General features: G+C 36.1%; 1 protein-coding gene across 2 annotated transcripts in view; it reads left to right on the top strand.

The window, feature by feature from the left end:
• LOC149534189 (Ribosomal protein L4/L1 family) overlaps positions 1-26,600 on the top strand; it is a 120,687-nt gene that overhangs the window by 53,152 nt on the left and 40,935 nt on the right. For both annotated transcript variants that reach the window (XM_089804329.1, XM_089804328.1), the window contains 2 exons: positions 59-188; positions 8,055-8,203. In XM_089804329.1, coding sequence (XP_089660455.1) covers positions 59-188; positions 8,055-8,203 — 279 coding nt within the window. The remainder of the gene's footprint in view (positions 1-58; positions 189-8,054; positions 8,204-26,600) is intronic.

The following is a 26,600-nucleotide window of genomic DNA, read 5'->3' as shown; positions in this document are numbered from 1 at the left end:
ATTATCACAGCAGATTTCCAGAAAAATATATGATTCATTTATCATCATTTAAATGCAGAACAATATATGGTCACTGGTTTCTGTTCGAGGATTTTGCTCATTTATCTCAACAACACAAACAGATCTACAGATATCCCCATCAGAGTTACTGGCAGCACAGGCAGAATATGCTGTACAAAGGGTTCAAGGTACCCCAATGCATTCTCTAAGCTCTTCTGACATGAGTTTGTAATTTCCAAAATGTGTTACTCTATGGGGTGTGGCATCAGATCTATTTATGCTAACTTTGTAGCTACCTCTAACATGAGGAAATATATGTCATATTCCCTGACAACTTGATGTTTTCTTTTGGAGTAATAAACACTTAGTTGATTACTGGTGTAATCAGCTTAGTATTTGAATGATGTTTTGTTGTTTCTATATTTACATTTAATTGTGTTGTATATGGCTTTGACCTATGATGAATATTAGAATAATATTTTTGCAATATCTTTGTTATTATAATTTAATGGTCAATATTGTAAATCTTGTACAGATTAGAAAGTTCCTAATTCTAACGATTTTTTCATAATGGAAACATCATCATTCGTCTCTTTGTAAGTATAACAAATGTTTTGTTCAATCATTAATTCGTTCATTTTTTTATTATCAATTTCTCTCTTAATATGGTATTTGAGTGATGTTAATAATTTTTTTCTGAAAATTTAATTATTTCTGAGAGCCATGTTGATAATTTCTTTCCCAAACAATTTACAATTTCTTTCAAAAATTATTAGTTCAAAATTTTTCTTGAAGTTAATTTCTTGGCGTCTGGGATTTTTGGTTGTAGGTTTTTTGTGGCTTATTTTGATACCTTTCTTTGCAACATTCCCCCTTGATGATTGCCATCTCTGTAACGACGACTTATTTCTGTGTGTGTCTTGTTTTCTGGTCACCATTAATAAAGATGACCATTGTTTGGCTACCATCTTTGTAACCCATGATGTCTCAACTCAATGTTGTTTGCCAACATCCATTCCTATCAATTTTGTGCTGTAATGGAATTTATCATGTTGGTACTATTGACCATTTTTGTGGTCCGTTGCTATTTTCACCCAGTGCAAGCAACATCTGTTTGTTTTCTCTAAACATTTTGGCCATTATTTTGGTTGTTTCTGTTCACATTAGAATCTCTCCGACCTCCAACCTCTGCTCTCTCATTCTAACCACTACTAGGGCTTCATTTTTAAGTTATTTTTGATTATTTTCTCAGATGGCTAGGGTTTATTACAACTCACCAGCATTTTTTGGTCAGAATCTAGTCTTTATTATAGATTCCTTCTGAGTTTTTCAGAAAATTTCTAGGTCTTCCAAACTTCTTGCATTGGGATATGTGCCCAAATATTTATTGTTCTGCCTCCAAATTAGTACATTCTTTCTTTACGAGCATCCTTCCTTAACTGATGATGAAGAGCATCATTACGTAGACCTCTTGCATTTACACTCTTTGAACTCATCCGTAATCAAATCTTGCATAGCATCATCAGGAAAGAGTCTTCCAAGCACTGCCTTGTATCCATTAGACACTTTTAAATCTCTATAGGGTGGTAGCTTTCTTGGTAGATCAGTATTTTGGGCGCTATAGTATATGCACATCAATGCATAGGAAGCAAATGTAGAGGAGCATCATTAACTTAGACCTCTTGTGTTCACAAACTCTTTGAACTCATCCATAATCAAATCTCACATATGATCATCAGGAAAGAGTCTTTCAAATGTTGCCTTGTATCCATTAGACACTTCTTAATCTCTATAGGTTGGTAGCCTTTTTGGTAGATCAGTATATTGTGTGCTATAGTATTTGGGCATCAATGCATAGGAAGTGAATGTAGAGTAGTCATTTTGTTCCATTGTTCTACAAGAATTGCTTGCAATTATTTGAAGGTCTCTTGAGGATCTTCCTCTTTTTCATTTTACAATTTGCTTGATCTTTTCAAGCATTGAGTCTATGCCATCATATATCTCTCCAATGCAAGGCCTATCCATGTTAGTGCACCTAAGCATGCTCATAATGTGCTCGGTTAACTTAATGAGATATTCCACATGTTCCCACCATAAGTCATCCAATAACCTAAGCTTTATTTTGGCTGCTCTCTCACTGTTGCGTTGACCCTATATAGCCCATTTGTTGCTGATTACCATATTGGAAAGTGCCTCTTTCACTTGCAGAAATCATCTCAAGACAAATAAATTTGATGCAAAACATAGCAACCTGTAATATAAAATAGAGCAAAAAAAATACAACTACTAGATACATACTTTATAAAAAAATAGACATTACAAAATAAAAAATCAGAAATTCTAAGATAGTATTTATTTTTTAAATTAAATTACTAACTTTAGTTCACTTACCTTCATTTACTCCAAACGTGAGAACATACTGAATATTCTGTCATGTGGCGGTTTGTGATGAACATTTGGATGCCCTCAATCTTTGCATACATCTCCTTGATCCACTTGATATTGTTCCCAACCTTTTGTTGCATAAGATTGAGTGAATGGATGCACAAGGTGTCCAAAAAATATGCTGATATCTCTCTTCAAACAACAAACCAACAACTATACAATTCTTTGCATTGTTCATTGTGACTTGGACAACGTTTCTAGGACCCATTTGTTCAATGGCAGAGGTGAGAATATTAGCAATAAGTGGACCATCTTTTACTTACCCTTTACAATTCATTGCTTTCAAAAAAATTGCCCCTTTAAATTGATCAATGGATGATTTCTGGCATCTTTCCATCCATTTGAAACAGTGTAATTTGGAGACTCGGACCTCCCTCCCAAACCTTGTAGTCCCTATTTTCGAGACATCCCCACACTGAGTACATGAGTACCCAAGCACCCCCACCTTTGACATTCTGCAACCATGCCACCGTTGGGATGTGTATTTGAATTTCTATTTGTATTTTGATTTTTGAATATTACTATTGGGTATGTAATACATTACTATGTTGAATGCCAATGGTTCTAATTCATGTTGCAATTTTGCTATGTTCAAGTATTTTAATTTGGTATGTTCTAGTGAACTACTGAAACATCATTTCATAACTAGCATTTCAAGTTCAATATGTATACTATACAACACCCCTCTCTGGCCCATCCTCCCTTGCTGCCGTCCCCTGGCCGTCCCCCCTCCTTCCCAAAAATGAGTTCATTTTCCTTGCATCCCGGAAACTCGCTCCGGCATCCTGCCGTCCCAAATTATCCCTGTACTGGTATAACACTGATCTGAAACCTAAGTTACCTGTTCGAGTTTGGTTCAAATAGTTGGTTCGCTAGTACAACAAAATCTTGAAATGGGGTGTGGGTCCGTTAGTACAAAAACAAATATATACACACACATATATGTGCAGCCTAAAAAAATGAATTAAGATTAGAATCCTACATCATTTCATAAAAACAACAAAAGCACTATGAACTTGTGATCTTAGCATCATATCTATTATCAACAGCAAAATATTAAAATAATATTGGCTTCAAGTATCATTGTTTAGACTTTCAACAATTAGAACTTTATGCTAAGTTTCAAATATCTAGTGGATTATCTAAATCTTCATCTTCCTCTTGTTCATCAAAGGCATTAGTTGGTTCACAAACATTGTCAATGTTTTTGGGATCAACTGGACTAATAACATTCCTGCTTTCCAAGTTGTCCAAGCTTATTTCTTTTCATTGTACAAAGAACTTGTTTGTTTGTAATAACATCCTACTTGAAAAACTAACAAGTAGCTAGTAATTCCCTTCACTTATTGAAGATGTTATTTGATGTTTCAAATATAATTTATCACTATACAAAGCTCCCGATTATTTAGACAAGGGTCATTATCGGCAATTGGATATAAAAATTGCAGTAGAACAGATCTTGTGGGATAGTTTAATTTGATGTAATAAATATTTGAACTTCAGCAAATTTTGATTTGTAATGTTAAAAATCTTTATTCAGCTTCTGTAATAATTTTTTTTGCACTAAATTATAGAATATTCCTAATAGAATTGTACTGAGTTTGCACTCGGTCTAGTTGGGTCTGCCCTGGTTCGATCATGGTTTGACTAGGTTTGACTTGGAGGAACCAACCTACTTGGGTTCAAACCCAAGTGGAACCCAAAAAGGGATCCAGGACCAAGAACTGGTTTGAAATTCGCTTGGTTTGAAGGGCCAAGGGGAGAACTAGATAAGTTTGAAACAATTGTCACCTCTGTCTCAATCGATGAATCCTTTATGGGTTTCAATTGCTCATCAATTAACTTGACCTCTTTATCCAACTAGGTAGTTCATACTCGCTCAATACCTTGGCCTTCATACCCCGTAGGAGCTTTATTAGCACTCCTTAACATCTTCTTCCAGTGGGGAGAACAAGCAACATTAAAAGACAACGCATTGCCTTCAAGCTTCTTGCCACATAAATGTCAAAAATTTCCCTACTCTGATTTTGAAATGCATTTGCTAATGATTCCTTTCTTTTGTGTGTAAGGGGTGCTTCATTTTCAAAATCAAGGGCAGCTGAGATAGTATAAAAGGGGTAATCTTCTATCACAACATTTGTGGGGGGATTTCATTTCCTTACTCTTTTTTACTTTTATTGCTAGTGTCATCGATGGTATTTTGTCTACGTTCTTCTCTCTTTTGCTTCCTCATGCTCTTGAATATTTATTAATACTTTTTAATTTGGTATGAGTGCATTTTTTTTTTGTAGGACATTTCTTGACTCTTCTTCTAGGATATCCGCACAAATGGGTTACCGCATGAAAATATAAAGTATTCCTTTCTACATCACAACCTTGACATTTCCAACGGAATGCACCACCTCTTGGAAGGTGTCTTACAATATCCACAAAGGAAAATCAGATTGGGTTCTACTCTTTGTTCGGTATTGCCTATTGAAGAAGAGGTAGATGCCATTTTAGTTCCTTTTCCTACGGCAAGAAATTCTATACATATTCAATATAAAACTTAAAAGCTAGAGAATGAATTTTTTTAGAAAATAATGGCTAAATCTCCTGTATAATGAAAGATAAATGAAAAAAAGAAAAAGAAAATGAAACATAAACTTACCTCTTCCACTCATTGTAACCTTGCAAAGGTGTAGGAATGAGGCACAAACAGTTCAAGAAGGCTCTCAAACCAATCTTCTAACTCCTTGCACACAACCAAACTCTTGCTCAACCACCTATTTGCTCTTGCTCAAGACAAAATAACCTACACGAACACCCAAATGAGAATTAGAAGCCAACACGTATTTCATTTCCAACTTTTAGGGAGGATGTCAACACTTTATAAAATTTGCCTTAAAACTTCACTTAAATGACATTCGTGGGGTCTAGTTCGTCACAATTGGTGCATAGTTCAACTTGTTTGGAGATGGTCCACTTGGGTTCGCTTTTCTACCTTGCGAGTTAGTGGTCCGTGGTTTTTGAACCCTTCTCGGACAAGCAGGCAAACTAGACTAGGATTAGGTACTAGTTTGTACCTAGGCTGGTCCGGCAGGGTCAAGAGGCGAACTAGGGTAATTTAATCTTTAATCATCGAGTCACTATGAAATTTCCACTCAAGTCTTGTGAGTTTCCATTTCCAGTTCGTGTGAACATGTCATTGTTGGAGGGTTCAAATTGTTTGTTCTTTGTAACTATTGCCGTTTCATGTTGGGTAACGACAATGACTTTTGGTATTCAACAAAAAGATGCCTATTCATTCTTTTGAGTTCCATTGAATATTGTTTTTTTTAGTTGAGTATTGCAAGTGGACTTTAATTTGAGAATTGATGGTGACCTTTTGTATGAAGTTGTATTATTCTTGTGTTCGGAGAATAAGTCTTTTGCTATAATAAGTGAGTCACTTTTTCTAAGTGTAGGATCATTTCGATATATGATCTCAGAACAAAAGATTTATGTGTTGAGTCATCCTCATTGATTATATTATCTATGAGATGCCAAAGCGAGCAAACTCTGTATAAGGATAATTGTTGGGTTGTTAAGTGTTAACAATCAGAAGCTTGAGATCTCTATATTAAGTGTTTTCAGCCTCAAGTGGAGGGTTTTTCTAGGATAAGTTTTTGTGTCATTTGTTCTTATGCTTTTCTAAGTTTCTATATATTGTTCTATGCTATTTTGGTTCCTCAAAAACTTAACAATTTCTACCCATACACGTACACACACACACAAAAAGCAAGTGGTAAGAGATGTAAGGGGGTGGTCATTTTGTTCCAACATTTTGAAATATGTTAATGTTAGGTCATGCTCCTTGGCCTCTATTATTGCTCTTATCTTCTCCACCACACTAGTAATGCTATCATAAACTTCACCCAAACATTGGTGATCAGTATCAAGATGCCCAATCATGCTTATGATGGGTTTTATGAAAATCAAAACATATTCCGCAGAATCCCAGCACTCATCACCAAGGATCCGTGCTCTTACTTTCTGGGCTTCTCTTGTGTTTGACTGCTTCCATACACTCAACATAGTGGTGATGACCATAGCACTCAAGGTCTCTCATACCTTCGCATGCTGTCTTAAGACTTTTTGTGAGATGAAAATCATGTTTCACAAACCTAACATGCCACAGAAAATTACATGTCATATGTGAACAACTAATGTATATAATGTATGTATATCTGTAGTTTATGGTTTGTGACATAAATATACATGTTCAAAATTATGACAACTCCAACCTAGAGAAGGTCTTGCATATGGTTTGTGACATATGATGATTAGTCACAAATATTTGAATCTCCTTGGCCTCCAATGTTTTACATGAATAAATTAAGAGAGTGGGCTGTACGCGGTGTCCAAAAAATGTGATTATTCATAGCTTCTACTATAGATCCAGCTGCCCTACAATATTAAGCATTGTTCGTAATGATTTGAACAACATTTGGAGGCCACATCAACTCAATGGATTCTGAGGATATTGGCAATGAAATTTGTATCTTTCATTTGTCCCTCACAATCCACGATCTTCAAAAACATTGTCCCTTCGTTTAGGGGACACAACTATAACATTTTTCAATGGCCTTTTTTGCAACCTTTCCGACCTTGTATCTTGATCACTTTGAATGATTTCTCTATTGAAGCTTTCTTCTCCACCAATAAGGTGGTTCATATTTTTTTCATATTGGAGACTAACATAATAAGGAGGTGTATTGCAAAGGGTATTCACCGTTTCCCACCAATAAGGCGATGGAACATGTTGAAAAGAAGTCCATTGCCACAAATACAATGCGTAATGCTCTGATTTTACCTCTTCGATTTCATTTTTGAAGGCTCTATCAAATGGGTCTCTTTTTGGTATAACCGCAACATTCATTGGTTTAGAAGGTGGTGACATTGGCATGAAAGGATGTGGGCCAGCTGATTTTCTTCGAGCTTTTCTTGGCAAGAGGATAATCAGTCTTTGATTTGTTGCTTTTCATGTTAGCTTCCTTTTGTTCTATAACATATTCCAGAATTACACCTTTTGGCAGCCCTTTGTTATCTGCCTCCTTATGAGCTTTTATTGAGTGTTCTTGGATGGCACATAAGTGACCTTTCACTCGACAGTACGAGCTTGTATTTTCTATGCCGCAGTGGTTATGCACCAAAGAAAACTCCCACCATCGGACATTTTCTTGACCATGGATTCTGTATATAATCTTTCCGTCCTGTGTGGATGTTGTCATTCTATTTTATTTTTAATAGCTTCTTTATCTGTATAAGGTTCAAGTTTAGTTGGAGGATGCCTTTTGTTATTGGGAGGGAGGATGAACTGTAAATAATTCTCTTTGGCTGGAACAGATTATATGCTTCTTCCAGTTTTTTTCTGAGATCATTATGGAAGTGAGCATATAAATTGTATGGAATATAAAGTTTGTTCATTGATTTGTGTAGGAATATATAAAACACTTCGTTCTGGAGGCTTTTAAAATTTAACTAAACTGATATATTTTTTGTAAGAATAGAGAACTATCATGTTGTGATAATGGGAATATGGAGTGTTCCCATTTTGTGAACTTAGATACATGTCATTATTTTGACAGGCAAGAAAATGGACTTAATGCAAAGAGTAACAAACATGCATAATGAGGATAAAGGTATGATGGTGCTAGCTGGAGACGTATTTGATGTACCAATTCGGAAAGATATTGTTCATCGAGTTGTGCGTTGGCAGTTAGCAAAAAGACAACAGGTATTATGTGCAAGGAACTAACCAAATGTGCCAGTGATTGTATTATAAATTTTATGTTATAGTCGTACTGATTGATTATCATTTATTCATAAATAATTTGTATGATTAAATTTTCTATGGGGCAGAAGCAACTCTTCAACTATAGCGAAGCACTTATTTCAATTTTTTTATTTTGGAAGATTCATACTTAAATTTCCTGGCTAGGTTTTAGTTAAATGACTGCCTTCTGTTTTTATTAATTTGTGCTGCTTAATTTTGGTACTGGATGTTTTGGTTTTCTTTCCCTTTCTATCATTATCTGTGTTTGGTAATTTTCTTAAGTTTCCCCAACTGCTGACTTAATTCTGTGACTAATTTCTTCTTAGATTATATTTGTCTGATGTACTTTCTGTTGATTGCTCTTTTTTCTTTGGATGGTATATCTATTATTTACTCTATAACATTAACCTTCTTAACTTTTTCATGTATGATTCATCTTTGAGCATTGAGGACATATGGTCTTGATGAGTTAAAGGCGTTTTTAGTTGAGTGCTTGTGCTATCTGATTGCTAGAGATACGTATTTACACTACTGTTCTAATTTTTAATGGAATAATAAAAAGCAAATAGTCCGATGTATACTCTTTTGGATATCTGAGTCTCACATCTATTGTTGTTTATATAAATGGATGCAGTTATCTTGAACATATTGCCATACTGACAACTTGCATGCCCAGTCAAATTAATTAGAACAACTGGGGAAGCCAATGGGTAAAAGTTAGCTTGGCTCTAAGCAGAAACTTTACATGTATATGAAGTAAACATTTAAAAAGGCAAACCAAATAAAAAATTGCAAAGTGACATAAACCAAAAAAAGTCCTTTGATTAGCTGCTATAATAATGTAGAAATATCTCATTGGATCAATAAATTATCGTTTATGAAGAAATTCCTTGGTTTACATGTGCGAGAGTAGGTTGATTTAATGAAATGTTACAGGAAGTGGTACCCATTTAAATTGTAAGCTTTATATTACAAAGAAAGATGGTGACTAAAGGCATAACAGTTCATCACAGATTTGAATACCTGAAGTTTTGGCTTATTGGATTCTGATTTTCCAGGTTCTTACAAGTTAGCATTAAACTTATTTTCTTGAGAAAACCCATGAAATACTACTTAGAAGTATGAGGAATCCTCTAATCAGGGAAGATAACCTTTTTTATTAATCCCATTATTATTATGTTAAAATAATGAATGTGTTATTAAGTAGAGATCATAAATGATCTATATATACAAGTGTACAGAAGAATGTTTCTATAACGAACAAAGAGAGAGAAATAGAAACATTTTGAAGAGAGAGAGAGTTTCCATAATGAATTGAAGGAGTTTATGGAAACATTACAAAAAGAGTGACCATTAGAAAAAGACAGAAGAGAGTAAATATAAACTATCTAATCTCTTAATACTAAGAAAGATGGTGACTAAAGGGGTAACAGTTCATCACAGATTTGAATACCTGAAGTTTTGGCTTATTGGATTCTGATATTCCAGGTTCTTACAAGTTAGCATTAAATTTATGTTCTTGAGAAAACCCACAAAATACTACGTAGAAGCATGAAGAATCCTCTAATCAGGGAAGATAACCTTTTTTTAAATCCCATTATTACTATGGTAAATAATGATTTTGTTATTAAACAGAGATCATAAATGATTTATATTTACAAGTATACACAAGAATGTTTCTATAACGAACAAAGAGAGAGATATATAAACATTTTGAAGAGAGAAAGAGAGAGTCCATAATGAATCGATGGAGTTTATGGAAACATTACAAAAAGAGTGACCATTAGAAAAAGACGGAAGAGAGAGTAAATAGAAACTATCTAATATCACATACCCTTCCTTAATGGTCACTCTATTTTCAAAAAACAGAAATTTGCATGTCCTTAAAAAGCATAAAAGGCAGCCTTGGATTGATCAGAGAGGTTTGCATGTTTTGCAATGTTGGCTTGTGGTTGAAACCCGTCGTATTTTCGCTGGTCAAGTCTTGTATTCTTGGATCACATTACCAAATTTGTGGCAATAGTTGCACCAGATTTGCATCTTCTTGGAGCCATTCTAAGACTGATTAGATAATTGAGATGGGCCTTTATCCTTGTTAAAGGATTGGGCTTAAAAAGCTTGTTTAGAGGAGGATGAAGGAGCATTGTTGCCAAACTGTTGTTTCTAACGGTCCTGTTGCAGAAGTTTGGTGCACAAATTTGAAAATTTGAGGTCAACATTAGTTGTAGTAATGTTGAGTGTCTCAATAAAGTGCTCATAGGATGATGGTAGAATTTTCAGAGTAATGACCACCATATGCTTTTCCTCCATTCTATGGCCAATGGCCCCAAGCTGATCTCTGATGTCCTTAATCTTTAGAAGATGTTCCTGTAAGGACATGTGCTCATCCATAATAATAGAGAAAAGCTGATTCTTCAGAAAGAAGGCTCTTCTTTTATCTGATGCCTCGTGGAGATCCTTTAGTGTTGTCTAGATCTTTGCATCTTTCTTGCTAGACGACACTTGCAGTATAGTTGATCATCAGTAACTAAAAGCTTAATATAAGCATAATCGCTTCACAATTATGCTCATCAAACTTCTCTTGAGTAGCATCAATTGTGGTAGGAGAAGTCTTGGTAGCCAGAACAAGCACCTCAAGGCGATGATACTTGAAGATTGTCATCATTCTCTGCTTCCAAGTTTTGTAGTTCTTTTCGTTGAATTGCTAATTGCCTTCCAAGATAAGATTGGTGAGAGATGCCATAACACATTTTTCGACGCAAAAAAAAGTGAATATGAGAAATGACATGAACTTTGAGGCAGATTGACGGAAGATCCAAAAAAAATTGAAGAGACACCCGTAAATGAGCTCAAAAATTCCAGGTAGAATCTGCAGTCAAATTTTGATTCCATTGGCTCGAAAATCCAGGCACAAAAAATGATGCACCCAGAAAATGCGAGACTAACTCAATTGAGATCTACATAAACTGACTAGGAATATACAATTTTTTTGTTAATCCGACACAGGAATCTTGGGTTTTAAAAAAAAACCTTATATTTAAAAACTAGAATTTTTTTGCAGAATTCTTGGTTAGAGTGCGGATTTAAAAAAAAGGAAGATTTTAATCCATGTAGGGGTTCGTGTTAGTTGAAGATTGCAGACAACGGAGGCAGAAATTGTGAGAAAGGTCAGTGCAGTGTTGCATTTGAGTAGAAACATAGTAGAAAAAACACAAAAAATGGCGATGAAACTCACACATTTTGTACAAAAAGAGACCGTGGGTGAAAAAGATAAGGTTGTAGAAAACCAAAAGATGCCATAGCCATTGATAAGAAACAAGAAAAATGCAACCAGAAGTCAAAGTTGCCTCTAAAACAAGGAGGAACATGCCCATAATCTTGAGGAAAAGATGCGATTTTATGACCTGCAATTTTGCACAAAGAAAATTGCAAAAAAAAGTTGCACACAAAATCCCTAGTCAGGTCTGGAGGAAGAAAAAAGGATGCAAATTTTGAACATGCTAGGGCAAATATTTTGAAAATTTTGAACTAATAATTTCAAAATAGCGAAGATGCCAAGAATTTGCTTTGATACCGTATTATGTTAAAACAATGAATTTGTTATTAAATAGAGATCATATATATATATATATATATATCATATACAAGTATACACAAGAATGTTTGTATAACGAATAAAGAGAGAGATAGAAACATTCTGAAGAGAGAAAGAGAGAGTTTCCATAATGAACATAAGGCGTTTATGGAAACATTACAAAAAGAGTGACCATTAGAAAAAGACGAAAGAGAGAAAAAATAGAAACTATCTAATATCGTAATAATTATAACAACAAAGAACCCTAGTAGATTAACCAATCTTAAATAAGATGTGTGCTGTAGGATGCAGGAATATGAAAAAATTCTAAATCCTTGAAAATATACCATATAAGCTACTTTAAGCAACAATTTCAACACATTCTTCTTAGGTTCCACTTTGAATATGATATTATTTATTATGGGGTGCCCAAACTAAAGAGAAGATCTTTATTACATAATTTCATTGGGATGGATCATGCATGATCCAGATGATGTCTGGCAAGGAAACATCCTTGCACATTCCCAATTTTTTTATTTGGGATGTCCTTAAGATGCTTGTAGTGAGACGTGTCCTCAACCCCCTAGTATGTGTCTCGGGGACCAGAACATGTCTCCAATATCAGAGATACGGGTAGGTGACATCTTTGCTTGAGGAAACATCACTGCACATCGTGCCATCTCTATCAGAACAAACAAAAAAAACCTACAAATAAACCTCAAGGAAAGCAAAAACCAAGTCAAGAAAATGAAAAAAATGTCTGACACTATATTTTTTAGCATTTTTAGTCACCACAATGCCATGCAAGGTTGAGGGTTCAAAGCCTATGTGAGTTACAAGAATTATTTTCCTTGTGAATGAGACACATGTTTTTAAGGGTTTGTGGCATCAGTTTGATGTCTTTGGCATCAAGCATTGTAAAGGTTGTCCATATTTCAATGTTTGATGAAAATGTACATTGTTTTAAAATTTTTAATATATGGCTACAATATAAAATATGATAGCTTATTGGTTTGATGTTTCCTGCATTCTTCATATTCTTTAATCAGTGTAATCTACATTGAAATACATAAATGAAGTTCCACATTTTTTACCTTGGAATTGAACTGAAAAGTCTTATCATCTCGAGTAGTAGCCTAAATATTTTATTTGGTGGATTAATAGCTGCTACAAAGCAACACCCATTATATTATATTGGGAGAAAAATTACAGAGAATGTCAATAATAGTATAACTCCCAAAGAGTAGAGACATCACTGAGCAACACATAGTCTCCAACCATATGTATTTTCAAAATATAAAATGAGTAACACCCTGTACAAAATGGAGCCCTCAATGCACTGGAAATCACTTCAGTGCAGGAAACTATCTCTCAACTTGTGGTATAAGTGAACAAGTATCTACTATCCATATTTATATATATAATGCAAAAAAATTAGACATGTCAAAGGCCATTACTCACTTCATATCTTCTTCGTTCTCATGGGAGCTATTTGTGCCCTATTTTATACCATATTTTAGTGTTTTCCATAAAACTTCAATCCCATATTCATATCTTATCATAATATTTCACCTATACTAACACGGGGACGTGCCACTAACATTTTTGCCTACCGCACCCGAGATGGGGATACACCTTGGACAAGGGGAAGATGTTCTCGCATCCCCAGAGGTGCCACCAATTTGCCACCAGCAAGGGGATGTCCCTACGTCCCCTTCTAGGACAAGGGGACGGGAACATGCCCCTCAACATAGCTAGGGATGGCTAGGCATCCCCTGTTTTGGGACATTAAAAAATGCAAAAAAAAAGTCTTTTTATACTCTTTTTTATTGTTTGCTAACCCTAGGGTATGTGGGGCCCATTTAGAGGTTGAACTCCCATTAAATCTTTATGTTTTCTCATTTCTATTATTTTCATAGTTCTCCAATTTTTGCAACAACAACAAGAAGAGTGAAGAGCTCATAGAAGGGTCATTATTTGAGTGAAGAGTGTGTGAAAGGCAAAGAGTAGTAAGAAGGAGCAAGAAGAAGAGAAGGAAGATTTTTCATCTTGTTCAAGAGATTTGTGAAGCAAAAGGTAGGGTATTTCATTTTTATTAATTTTATTTTTTGATTTTTCAAGTCAAAATCATTGTTTTTTGTTTCTTGTTTGTAGTTATTAGTTCTCAGGTGAATTTCATTTCTAGATTTTAGTAGATTTTTTTGTTTCATTTACAAATTATTGTTGCTTAGATTTTTCTTTAAAAAATTGCGATTTTGAAGCATAACATAGACTGAAAGCATGTATTTAGTTTATATTTTTTTCATTTTGTGAAACACAGTGTGAAAATGAGTTCCTAAGGTCATGACTCAAGCGGGTCAAATCACAGTGATGATGAGATGGATTTAGTGGCCCATTCTCATAGCAGCCAAGAAGATTATAATTTTGAGCATTATGAAGAGAATGAGGATACAGATTCACAATCAGTAGATAATTGGCCACCCGGTCCACCAGCTACAAATTGCCCCTCCACTCTTTTGGCAAAGTGGGCTAGGAGTAATTATGACCTTAATCTCCTGCACAGTTTACAACAACGATAATTGCATAAACAACTACTAGAAATGTAACATTTGTGGGATAGAATGGTTTTGGGAGGATCAGTAGATTGAATGCACATTTCCTCTTTTGGATAGGAAAAGATGTGGGTGCATGCAAGTTCTTGATGAAGGTGAAAAATTTGCATTACAAAATTGAGTTCACCAAGCTTTGGGGTGTTCTAGATGACTTGGGAGTTTAGGTACCTACCATGTTGACTGGTAGGCAATAGGTTTAGAGTCTTCAATAGGCTTATAAGTAGGGGCAGCCATGTTTTTGTACTCCTAGACCACAACAGAGACCTACATCATTTGGAGGGGTAGCCTTGGGTCCTTCTACATCTAGCGCTATGCTTGAAGCACAATCCAACAAGGGAAAAATAAGGGTGTCATTTGAAAATAACCCCATTGCTGATTTATTTAATGCCCGCCTGAGAGAGGAGATAGAGGATGCCATTGTAGATATTGTTTTTCCAATGACAACCTCTTTACGTGACACAATCTCCTTATTATAAGGAGATGATGTAGCTGGTGGCAAGGGGAGGAGGACCGTCATTTGTACCAGCAGGTGAGCACAAATTGTGGACTACAATCTTGGATAAAGAGTATGCCAAGATTGCTTTAGAGAAGGAGAACTTGAGGCCTGTTTAGGAGGAGTATGGTTGCAACATCATTGTGGATGGGTGGACGGACATTAGGAACCGTCCACTCATCAATATCATCATTACATGCATAGAGGGGCTATTATATGCATCCTGCTTCATTCTTTTGGAGAGAATGATTGAGTTGTAGGAGCCATTGCAACTCATGGTTATGAGAAATGAGTGAAATAGGTGGGATGGGTCTAGGACATGAGCAGTGGATGAGGGTGAAGGAGATAGTGAAGAGCAAAATATTTTGGAGTGATGTAAAATACGTTATCTCTTTCATCACTTCAATTTTCCAGGTCATCAAATAGGGGTATGGGGATGCAACTATTCTTGGAGAGGTGTACGAGTGCATTGATGCTATGCTTGGCCAGATGAGGGCAATTGTGCAAGAGAGGGACCCCAGTTTAACATTTTATGTTGAGCCTATTCAGCCTGTTAATCAGCGTAGATAGGACAGCCTCAACACTCCCTTACACATGGCTTCTTATGCATTGAATCCGAAGTGCTACATGCCTAGGCCTAGGAGAGTTACACCACTGAATGATGACGAGGTAATCTATTATCAATTTAGTACACTTGCACTTATGAATATTTAATTTTTTCTTCTACTGATTTTAAAATTTGAATTTCAGGTGAAGAAAGGATTCTTCAAGTGCATTGATAAGATGTATGGCATTGAGACAACAGGGAAGGTTTGCACTGAGTGGACCAAATTTGCTACTCTTAGGGGCTATCCAGCTAGAGCAAAGGCCGACATAAAAATAATGACACAAAAGGATCCTATTTTGTGGTGGAATTGTCATGGACCCAAATCAACAGCTACCACACTAGCCATTTGTTTCCTTTTTCAAGTTTCTTGTTCTTCAACTTAAGAACCTTTACTTTTCACTTTCAATTCCACTTTTACTTTTAGTTATGAATTTCAATTTTCCGATTCTCATACTAGACATTTGATTGCTATCTTAGGTATCTAGTTCTTCAGTTTTTGAGAGAAATTGGTCTACTTATAGCTTCATCCACTCTTTTAAGAGGAACAAACTTACCTCTGAGAAAGCTAGTAGTTGTATATTGTGCCTTGTGTATCAAAGATCGAAAGATACATGTGTATAAGGAGAGCCTTGCAACACGATGGGATGTAGAGCCAAAAGAACCCTCACAGGTTGATGAGGATGGAAATACTTTTGATGTAGGATTGGTTGGTGTTCCTCTCATGGCTCTTACCCTTGAAGAGGCTAAGAGTTCGGAGGATGAGTTTGTTGAGCTTGAGCCTCAACTTGACATGGATGATTAGAGGCCTCTAGGCAGCCTCTACTGCATTGAAGCGGCCCTTGGGCCTTTGCTACTTGACATTTTGTCTGTTGATTTTATAGTTTGTACTGAAGACTTGGCTATTTGAAGTTTGAAATATCGAACATTGAACATTGAACACTGAATGTTGTGATCATATCGTGGGCGATGGTACATGATGTAATTAAGTTTATGATGCATAATGCCATTGAATGATTGATGAGATAATGGTACTCATACTTTTGCTAAATTGATTAAAGATATCTATGACTTTTGCATTTGAATCTTCAATATTTGATTATTTAATTTATTTGATAGGAGTCAGAACTTAGAACTTAGATCTCTTTAATTGTTCATTGTTCAATGCTCAATGCAATATAAGACTAAATTAGGAATAGCGATCTTGATGAACTTATACTTCATATTTATGTGTTATATTGTTATACATCTTATCATAATTAGCATTTTAAGTATCATATGTATAGTATATACTATATACCCCCTTTCCCCCTTTCTTGCCCCCATCGTGGTCCCCAAATTGAGGCCCCTTTGTCCCCTTGTCCCTGCGTCCCCAAGCTTGTGTAATTATGATTTCGCCACTTCATAGTGATACGATAAAATGTATGAGTGACATTTAATTTAGTTTTTGGGATAGAAATATGAAAAATAGTTATTGATTATCCTTACTAATATGTGCTTTCATTTAAAGCCTTTGAAAATGTAGCTCGCAATATGTGGACTTTTTGTCACTTGTTTTGCAAGAGCTTCCTGTCACCTTTCATACATACTTACTATTGCATTCTTCACATGAATCTTCACAAAGATATTCTTGTCACCTACAATTCTTGCCAACTCAGCTCCATTCATTGCCACATGAATTTATTTCTCCACGAATATCCACCTACTCTATTTCGGTGTTGCACTCAAAATTATCAAGAGCTCAAAATTATTAAGAAATACATCTCTTCTTCAAACATCTCATTAACGACATATCTTATGTTGTTTTGAGCTGGTGGTTGAGGGGATGCTCCCAAGATGCACAAAATCTACACCTGTTGGCTATTATAATAGAACTATTAAAAATTGACCTCCATATAAGAATTGACATTATTAGAGGACATTGCTTCCATCATCTAGTAAATGGATTGTTTTCCAAGTGTTTGATTATTGCCATTCTGGACAAGTCATTCGTATTTAATTAAGGGAAGACTCTATGGAGATATTGTGTACTGCATAATGGAGATAGTTGCACAACTGTTTATTCCTATTTTTGTCTTTCTCATGTAACCATCGAAACCTTTTTTTTGCATTTGTGGCTACCAGCCAAGTTATTGTAACCATGTTAAACATGGTCGAAAACAAATTATGTATTCTCACATGTAGTTGTTATAGGTTGCATATATATATATATATAAGCAACACTTGATAGATAGACTCGGGGGACAACAAATTTGTATAACAAGAAATTTTGTGCAAAGTCTATAATATCTTTGGTGAATATAATATTGTCATTCATGATTGAAGCAGTGCAAAAGACATTTGTGTTCTATTAAACTTCTAGAGTTGGAGGAAGGGCACACTCTTAGAATGCTTGGTGAAGTTTTATTACGTTTTTAATGTTTTAATGCGTTTGCAATAATTTATTCTGTTTGTTTAATTTTATTGTGTTTGTAATGTTTTAATATGTTTCCAATATTTTATTCTATTTGTAATGTTTTATGTACTATATTAATATGTAAATACTAGTTTGATACTATTGTCATTGAGATTCAAATTATAGTTTATTTGTTTGTGAGACTATAGGTTTGGGTATTGTTTCATTGCACAGACCATCATTAATTAATAATGTATTATCTATTCAATGTTCAAAGATCTTTGAAGTATGTGCAATGTTTTGATGTTTCTTAGTTTTAGTTTATATATTAGTTTTGGATCATCAACTCTAGTTTGTTCCTATAGTTAATTAGGATAGAATAGATCTTGCTGCCAAGAGGTGACAATTCCTATTGCCAAAATTGCTTTGGTTTGCTATAAGTTTATTTTTGTGTGTTTTGGTTGCATTCATAATCACTCAACTCATGACTAGCACCCCTTGATGGTATATTGCCTGGACACTGTTCACAAGCTCATGCCCCAGATTACATGTATAGTCCAAACTGAATTCATTATAGAGTATTAAATCTTTGTCATTATTTGTCGTAGTGTTGGCCTATCACCTTCCCTTGACCTTGGCTCTAACCAAACACTAAGCCCCACAATGCTCGTGGCCCTTCATCTCTGCTTCAAGAAAATGACCTACAACCAAGACCTATTCTAGCAGCTCTTCTTTGATGATTGCTCTAAATTCAGCTTCATCATCATTTTGTAATGCCCCCATCTTTTTAGCATCTTAGTGGAGTTCTTAGCCTTGACATTCTCTGAAGAAGAAATTAATTTCTTATAAATTCATTAAATAAATTAAAATAAAAAAGTGACTTTATATTTAATTAATTTAATTTTGTGCAGAGTGCATTGATTATTGAAAAGGGAGAAGCTTCTAGTGATTTAATATTCTAGAAGCACAATTAATTATTGTATTGCAAGGGAGAAGCTTCTAGAGAGTGCATTAATTATTGGAAAGGGGAAAGCTTCTAGAGAACGTAATTAAATAATATTTTATTTCCTTCTAGAAGGGTGAAGGAAAAGAATAAGAGTTCTAATTCCAGTCAGCCATTGGAGAACGTCAACTCTTTAGTGTTGCCATTTGAGGTGGTGAAATATCCACTGAATTTGGTATTCGGGAGAGCTTCATTCTGGAGTTCTATTTGTGCTTAAATTGGAGAATAGATTTGTGTTGCTACAGTACACATGCACGATGTCGCGCTACAGTATTTATGTTTGATTCATTTCCGTTCTTGGGCATCACTATTATCAAGTTCCTCTTGCAACTATAAGTAGTTATCATTGCAATTTCAAAGCATATGATTTTGCTGTGATAATTCAAAATCAGATTTTGGCATTCCTATAATCATTATTGTAAGCCCATGAGAATGAATTCAATAAAAGAGATACATGTTGCATACCATTAATTTGACGAAATGTCCATCTAATAACATATATGATTAGCATAATAGTTGTATGTCAATTGTTTGTTAAAATGTCAGTTGGCTGTAGATATGCATTTCATATCTAGTTTCCATGTATATGTATTGAAAATACCAAAATAACTGCACTTGCATATTAGTTCATTGTAAGAGGCATTGTAATATCATTCTAAATTTCTTAGCTTGGAGAAGCAACATACAAGAGTTTGACAATATTCCTTGAGCTAAATTTAGTCAGTTTGGGCACGGGATATTACATTGGTATCAGAACTAAATCCTGCCATCCTGAGGGATTAACAATCACAAGCCACCTAGGGTTGGCTCTCATAGATTTTTCACTATCAGGCGAGCTTTGTTTATAGGGAACACATTTGTATCAAGTAGCCAGACACCATGGGTGACAGGCAAGAGCGTAGCCCACCAAGAGACAATAGGAATGAGGATCAGGAAAATAGAGAATTTTTTAGGGCAATGGTTACAGAACAAGAGCGAATGGAACAGGCTTTGCAGGCTCTCACCACCATGGTTGAGTGCATGAACCCACAGGACAGATGGAATCAAGAACAATAGGATAACAAGAGTGCAGTGGGATCACCTAGAGCTCATAGAACTCTTTCCAGAACAGCAGATAGCCCCATGCGCCTTACCTTTGTTAGAGAGGAACTAGTACAGGAACTAGTGGAGGAAGTTGAGGATAAGACATTTGCAGATATCCTTATGGCTGCAAATGATGAATGAGAATTATTGGCACCATAGGTTCGGGAGAGGATGACCTTTGAATGCTTTGTAAATCAGAGGAGAGAACATTATAGGTCACTCAGACAGGATAGGAGGCCCATGGGTCAAAATAGTGAGTTGAAGAGGGCTATAGGCAAGTGTACTATGCCTACATTTGATGGGAGTGGTAAGATAACAGCCCAAGCTTGGATTCATAAGCTTGACACATTTTTGGCACTAAGGCCAATGACAAAGATCGAAGCTAACAAATACGCCACTTTGCATTTGGAGGGAGTAGCACATGATTGGTGGTACCATGGTATGGTAACACTTCAGCATAATCAGGTGATAGAGTACCAGGACTTTGTCGAAAGTTTGGTTGAAAGATTTGACAAAAAAGATCTAGAGGTTTATTTCTGGGAATTACCATAGCTGAAACAAACAGGCAACTTGGAGTATTTCATTGGTCAATTTTAGTGGTTGGCAGTAATGGTGCCAAATATTTTAGAGCGTAGATTGATAGTTCTTTTCATTGAAGGCCTATCTGAACCACTGAGAGATTGGATAAAGGCATTTGATCCCATTTCTTTACAAGAAGCTATGAAAAAGGCAAGAAGTATGGAACATGCAGTCCCAATAAGAAAATTTCAGTCCAAAGGAGCATCTTCTAGTAAGGATAACAAACCATTTTATCAAAAACCAGAGAGGATTGATTCTAAAGATAAAACTCCAACACCTTTTGACAGCGAAACATTAAATGATTTAAGGAAGAAAAAATTACGTTTCTACTGTAAGCAACCCTATGATGCAAACCATGACTGTCCTCTTAGACCAAAGGGCAAAGCTAACAGAGTTATGTGGGCATGCTATGAGGAATCAGAATCAAATAATCTAACCAGCAATCTGATATAGAGGAAATAGATGGTGAAAAAAAAAGAAGTCAAGGCTGAAAACTTGTCTAAAATGGAGTTCAAGGATGGGGAAGGAGATGGGCAACTTAGGGAAGCTCGTATCACTAGTATTAAGCAAGAAGGATCATTTCGAATGAGAGGAGTACTCGTTGGACAGAGAGTTATAACTTTGGTTGATACCGGTGCCACTCATAATTTCACTGATGCTAGGTTGGTGGAGAGGCGGGGCATACAAACAGAGGAGTTTGGGGGAATTAGAGTGAGGGTAGTTGATGACTATGTCCTCAATTGTGATCGTAAGATCACTGGACTCCCACTGGAAGTTAATAATTATGCCTTCAAGGCAGATTTCTATGTTGTGACTATGGGAGATACAAATATAGTCCTTGAGATGAGTTGGTTGCATGATATTGGTGAGTTCACTCTTAATCTCAAGGAGATGGAGATGAGGTTTAAAGTGAATGGGAAGACACAGATTCTGATTTCAAAATGGTCTCTTTTCGGAGGATGGCTAGATTGATTTGACATGATCAGGTAGAGTGGGTAGCAGAGTACATGTTAATGCCATCACAGGAGGGACAACAGAAGACTGAATATCCTCCTGATATTCAGAAGCTTAGAGTTAAACACTCTAAGGTGTCCAGTGACATTCCACTAGGTAGACCACTAGACAGGGGTATTGAGCACATCATTGAGTTAGAGGAGGTGGCTAAGCCCATCATGATTACACCTTATAGGCATTCAAAGAGGTTGAAGGATGAAATTGAAAAAACCATAAAGGAGTTACTTGCTATGGACCACATTAGACAAATTAGGTCTCTTTTTGCTTCTTCAGTGGTGTTGGTGAAGAAGAAGGATGAGAGATTAAGGATATGCATTGATTGCAGGGTGCTTAATAAGAAGACAATTAAAAACAGGTACCCATTCCCAGGATTGATGAGTTGATAGATGAGCTTCATGGAGCTTGCTTCTCAAAAAATAGATTTGAGATCAGGTTATCACCAGATCAAAGTTAGAGAGCAGGATAACAAGAAGACAACCTTTAGATGTCATTGTGACCATTTTGAGTTCGTAGTTATGCCTTTTGGGCTAACTAATGCACCTACTACTTTTCAGGCAATAATGAATAGGGTTTTCCATCCTCAGTTGAGGAAATTTGTACTTGTCTTCTTTGATGATATCTTGGTGTACAGTAGATCTTGGGAGGAGCACTTGGTTCACCTTGACACGGTGTTAGATATATTGGGTAGAGACTCTTTGTATGCAAAGGAGTCGAAATGTGATTTGGGTGTGACAGAGGAGTTGTATTTGGGTCACATCATCAGTGTAGAAGGCGTACACATGGATCCTGAAAAGATTCGTGCCATTGTGGAGTGGCTTTCACCGGTGAACCTTACACAGTTGAGGGGCTTTCTTGGATTATGTGGTTTCTACAGGAGGTTTGTGGATGGATATTCCAGGCATGCATCACTCTTGACAGATTTGATGAGAAAGGGAGCTTTCTTTGTGGACTCCTGAGGCACAGGAGTGTTTTGAGAAATTTAAGGAGTTGATGACTTCCTGTCCAGTGTTAGCGTTACTAGATTTTAGCAAACCTTTTGAGCTATACTTTGATGCTTTCGGAGAGGGCATTGGAGCGGTGTTTATGCAGGAGAAGCACCCTATTGCTTATGAGAGCAAGAAATTGAGAGGGCCTGAGCGGAGCTTCAACATATATGATAAGGAGATGTTAGCCATCATGCATGCTTTGGCTAAATCCAGGCAATATTTGGTAGGTAACAAATTTTGTATTAAAACTGACCATAATAGCCTAAAACACTTTTTGGGGCAGCAAAAGTGGGTGAGCAAGTTACAGTTCTATAACTTTGATATTACATATTTTAAGGGGACACAGAATGTAGTTGTTGATGCTTTATCACGTAGGCCCCATTTGAGCTTATTGACAGAAATATCGAAGGATTAGAGACACTTAATCCTTACAGAATATGCAAAGGATGTGTGAACAGCCAGATTCATAGATGGAACTATTTAGGACAGCAGATACACTCTTGTGAATGAGTTCATCATTTACAAAGGGCCAATATTTTTGGTTCTAGGCTCAATAGTGAGGAGGATGGTTCTGAAATCTTTTCACGATTCACCTATGGCAAGACATCCTGGTTTCTACAAGACATACCGGCAGATTAGAGAGCGCTTCACCTAGAAAGGGCTCAAAGTAGAGGTACTTTAGTATGTTAGGGAGTGTCCAACCTGCCAGTAGAATAAGTAGGAACACTCCTATCCAGCCGGTTTACTTCAGCCACTTCCGATTCTTGATAGGAAGTGGGAGTGTTTATTTATGGACTTCATCATGGGATTGCCTAGAGCCCAAGGCAGGGACTGCATATATGTGGTTGTTGATCACCTTACGAAGCTTGCATACTTCTTTCTGATCACTGCTACATACACTGCTACACAGGTGGCAGAGTTGTTCTTCAAGGAGTGCTTACCTTGGAGTATTGTGAGTGATAGAGACAATAGGTTTATGAGTCATTTTTGGCAAGAGCTATTTAGGTTGTGCGCGACAAAGCTCACTCCGAGTACTAGCTATCACCCTCAGACAAATGGTCAGATAGAGATAGTGAATAAATGGGTGGAGGGATATCTCAAAAATTATATAGTAGGGCAACATAAGGCATGGGTAAAGTGGATTTATCTCTATGAGTATTGCTACAATATCACTTATCACATGTCTATTCAAATGTCACCCTTTATGGCCCTATATGGGTATGACGCACCCAGTTTAATGGATCTGCTTTTGAGTGACAATAGAGTGCCCAGTGCGGGTGATTTGTTATAGGAGAGTCAAGACATTGTTAAGACTCTCAAAGATAATATAACCAAGGCACAAAATCAACAAAAGCAGTATGCATACTAGAAGATGACAAAGCGGACTTTTGAGGTTGGAGATATGGTGTATCTTATGTTGTAGCCTTATCATCAATCCACTCTCAAGAAGAGTGGTGCCGAGAAACTTAAGCTACCATACTACGGTCCATTCAGGATTATTAAGAAAGTGGTAGAGGTGGCTTATGAGTTAGATTTGCCGGCAGAGAGCAAGGTGCACAACGTTTTTCATGTGTCACGCCTCAAGAAGGTGCTAGGACATCATATTGTTCCTTCTATAGTGCTTCCACCCTTTAGATGATGAGGGAAAATTGATATTGATGCCATAGGCTATCATTGATTTCAGGGAAAGGAACTTGAGGTGGCGCACTATAAGGGAGTATTTGGTGAAATGGAAGGACTTGCCAGTGGAGGATGCGACATGGGAGAATGAGGAGATTTTTCAGCATCCAGACTTGAAGTTGCTAGAGGATAAGCAATTTCAGGGAGGGTGCACTGTAATGCTCTCATCTTTTTAGCATCTCAATGGAGTTCTTAGCCTTGACATTCTCCGCAGGCTAAGTGGAGAAATAAGGAGAAATTGATTAAATTAATTTCTTACAAAGTCATTAAATAAATTAAAATTAAAAAGTGACTTTATATTCAATTAATTTAGTTTTCTAGAGAGTGCATTAATTATTGGAAATGGGGAAGCTTCTAGTAATTTAATTTTCTAGAAGCATAATTAATTGTTGTATTGCAAGGGAGAAGCTTCTAGAGAGTGCATTAATTATTGGAAAGGGGAAAGCTTCTAGAGAAAGCAATTAAATAATATTTTATTTCCTTCTAGAAGGGTGAAGGAAAAGAATAAATAGAGTTGAGAGCTTCATTGGTTATCATCTGATTATTATGAATTGCATTTGATAAGAACTTGGGAGAAGAAACTAAGGTTTCTAATTTCAGTCAGCCATTGGAGAACGTCAACTCTTCAGTGTTGCAACCATTTGAGGTGGTGAAATATCCACTGAATTTGGTATTCAGGAGAGCTTCATTCTGGAGTTCTATTTGTGCCTAAATTGGAGAATAGATTTTGGCTGCTACAATACACATGCATGATGCCGCGCTAAAGTATTTATGTTTGATTCATTTCCATTCTTGGGCATCATTATTATCAAGTTCCTCTTGCAACTATTAGTAGTTATCATTGTAATTTCTAAGCATATGATTTTGCTGTGATATTTCAGAATCAGATTTCGGCATTACTGTAGTTATTATTGTAAGCCCATGAGAATGAATTCAATAAAGGAGATACATGTTGCATACCATTGATTTGACGAAATGTCCATCTAATAGCATATGTGATCAGCATAATAGTTGTATGTCAAAATGTCAGTTGGCTGTAGGTATGGATTTCATATCTAGTTTCCATGTATATGCATTGAAAATACCAAAAGAATTGCACTTGCATATTAGTTCATTGTAAGAGGCATTGTAATATCATTCAAAATTTCTTAGCTTGGAGAAGCAACATACAAGTGTTTGACAATATTCCTTGATCTAAATTCAGTCAGTTTGGCCAAGGGATATTACACATTTCTATCTAGTCCTTTTGCCTTCAAGTAATTTTTCATCCAATCACCTCTTTCATTCAACATGATCCCCTACAGTTTTTTAGGAAAAATAATATTACTTCAATAATTGGCTTACAACTTTCAAAAACCTTCGGTTCAAAGGTAATGAGCACTTCCTTCCCACAAGGGTACTACAAAGTAATGCTGCTGGAGAGGAGCTCTCATCTCATCATCCACTTCCTCCAAGATAATCTCCATTTAACCAAGAAATGAGCTTTGGAAAACCTTTAAGCATAAGAGCTTCACCCCTTTTGATGCCCCTATTTTCAGCACTATCAACAAGAACGTGGTGAAGATTTTGATATTAACATGATGCTTATGGCATGCATTGGGAAATTCCTCCCCTAAGATGGCCTTTGCCACATGAATAACCAAACCATGAGAAGATTATGGCTTTGAGTGTCTTCATTGAGACCTCACCTTAATAAGACATTTGTTGCTTGTTAGAGATCAATCTAATGGGTGCATCCATTTTTATCCTTGCTAACTATAGAATTTTTATGAACTACTAAAGGTTGCTAGGCCATTGTTAATTGAGCCATAAATGACCACTTCATGACACTCGGCCACTTGCTTTGGTATTCAATTCAAATCTCCTCAAATTTGTACAGGGACTTGGAATTAAAGTTCTCAATTTGAAACTCACACATGATAAAAGATGACAATTCTTTGTAGAGGTGCCTGTCATGCAGTGGTGTTGTGATTAGATGATTCCTCATCATCAACCACAAATAACTCCTAGATATGAGTTGTAGACATGACAATTACTTAAGATTGAGCATATAGGGTATGTTGGCCAACTTGCGATAAAGCTATATCATATTAGTTTCACCGTCATCTTGTGGGGAAATTAAATGCCTTTGGCAATACCAATCTCCTATTTGTCTTATCAATACGATCAAGGTGCGCCACATGTTGTTCTTTACATATTCCACATCCCCTAAGCGCATTTCCAATTGGTGACTCATTGTAGAGGTGAGTGCCTTTTTCATGAATTGAGTGTCTCATGGTGATTCATCCTTAATTGTTCATTATTGGCTGACCGATGATTAGTCTCCAATGATAAT

This window comes from Cupressus sempervirens, chromosome 10, assembly GCF_028749045.1.
Source record: "Cupressus sempervirens isolate cs-2001-9-10 chromosome 10, ASM2874904v1, whole genome shotgun sequence".
Classification (NCBI taxonomy): Eukaryota; Viridiplantae; Streptophyta; class Pinopsida; order Cupressales; family Cupressaceae; genus Cupressus; species Cupressus sempervirens.
The sequence above is the reverse complement of the archived record's forward strand: the minus strand, read 5'-3'. Positions and strand labels throughout refer to the sequence as shown.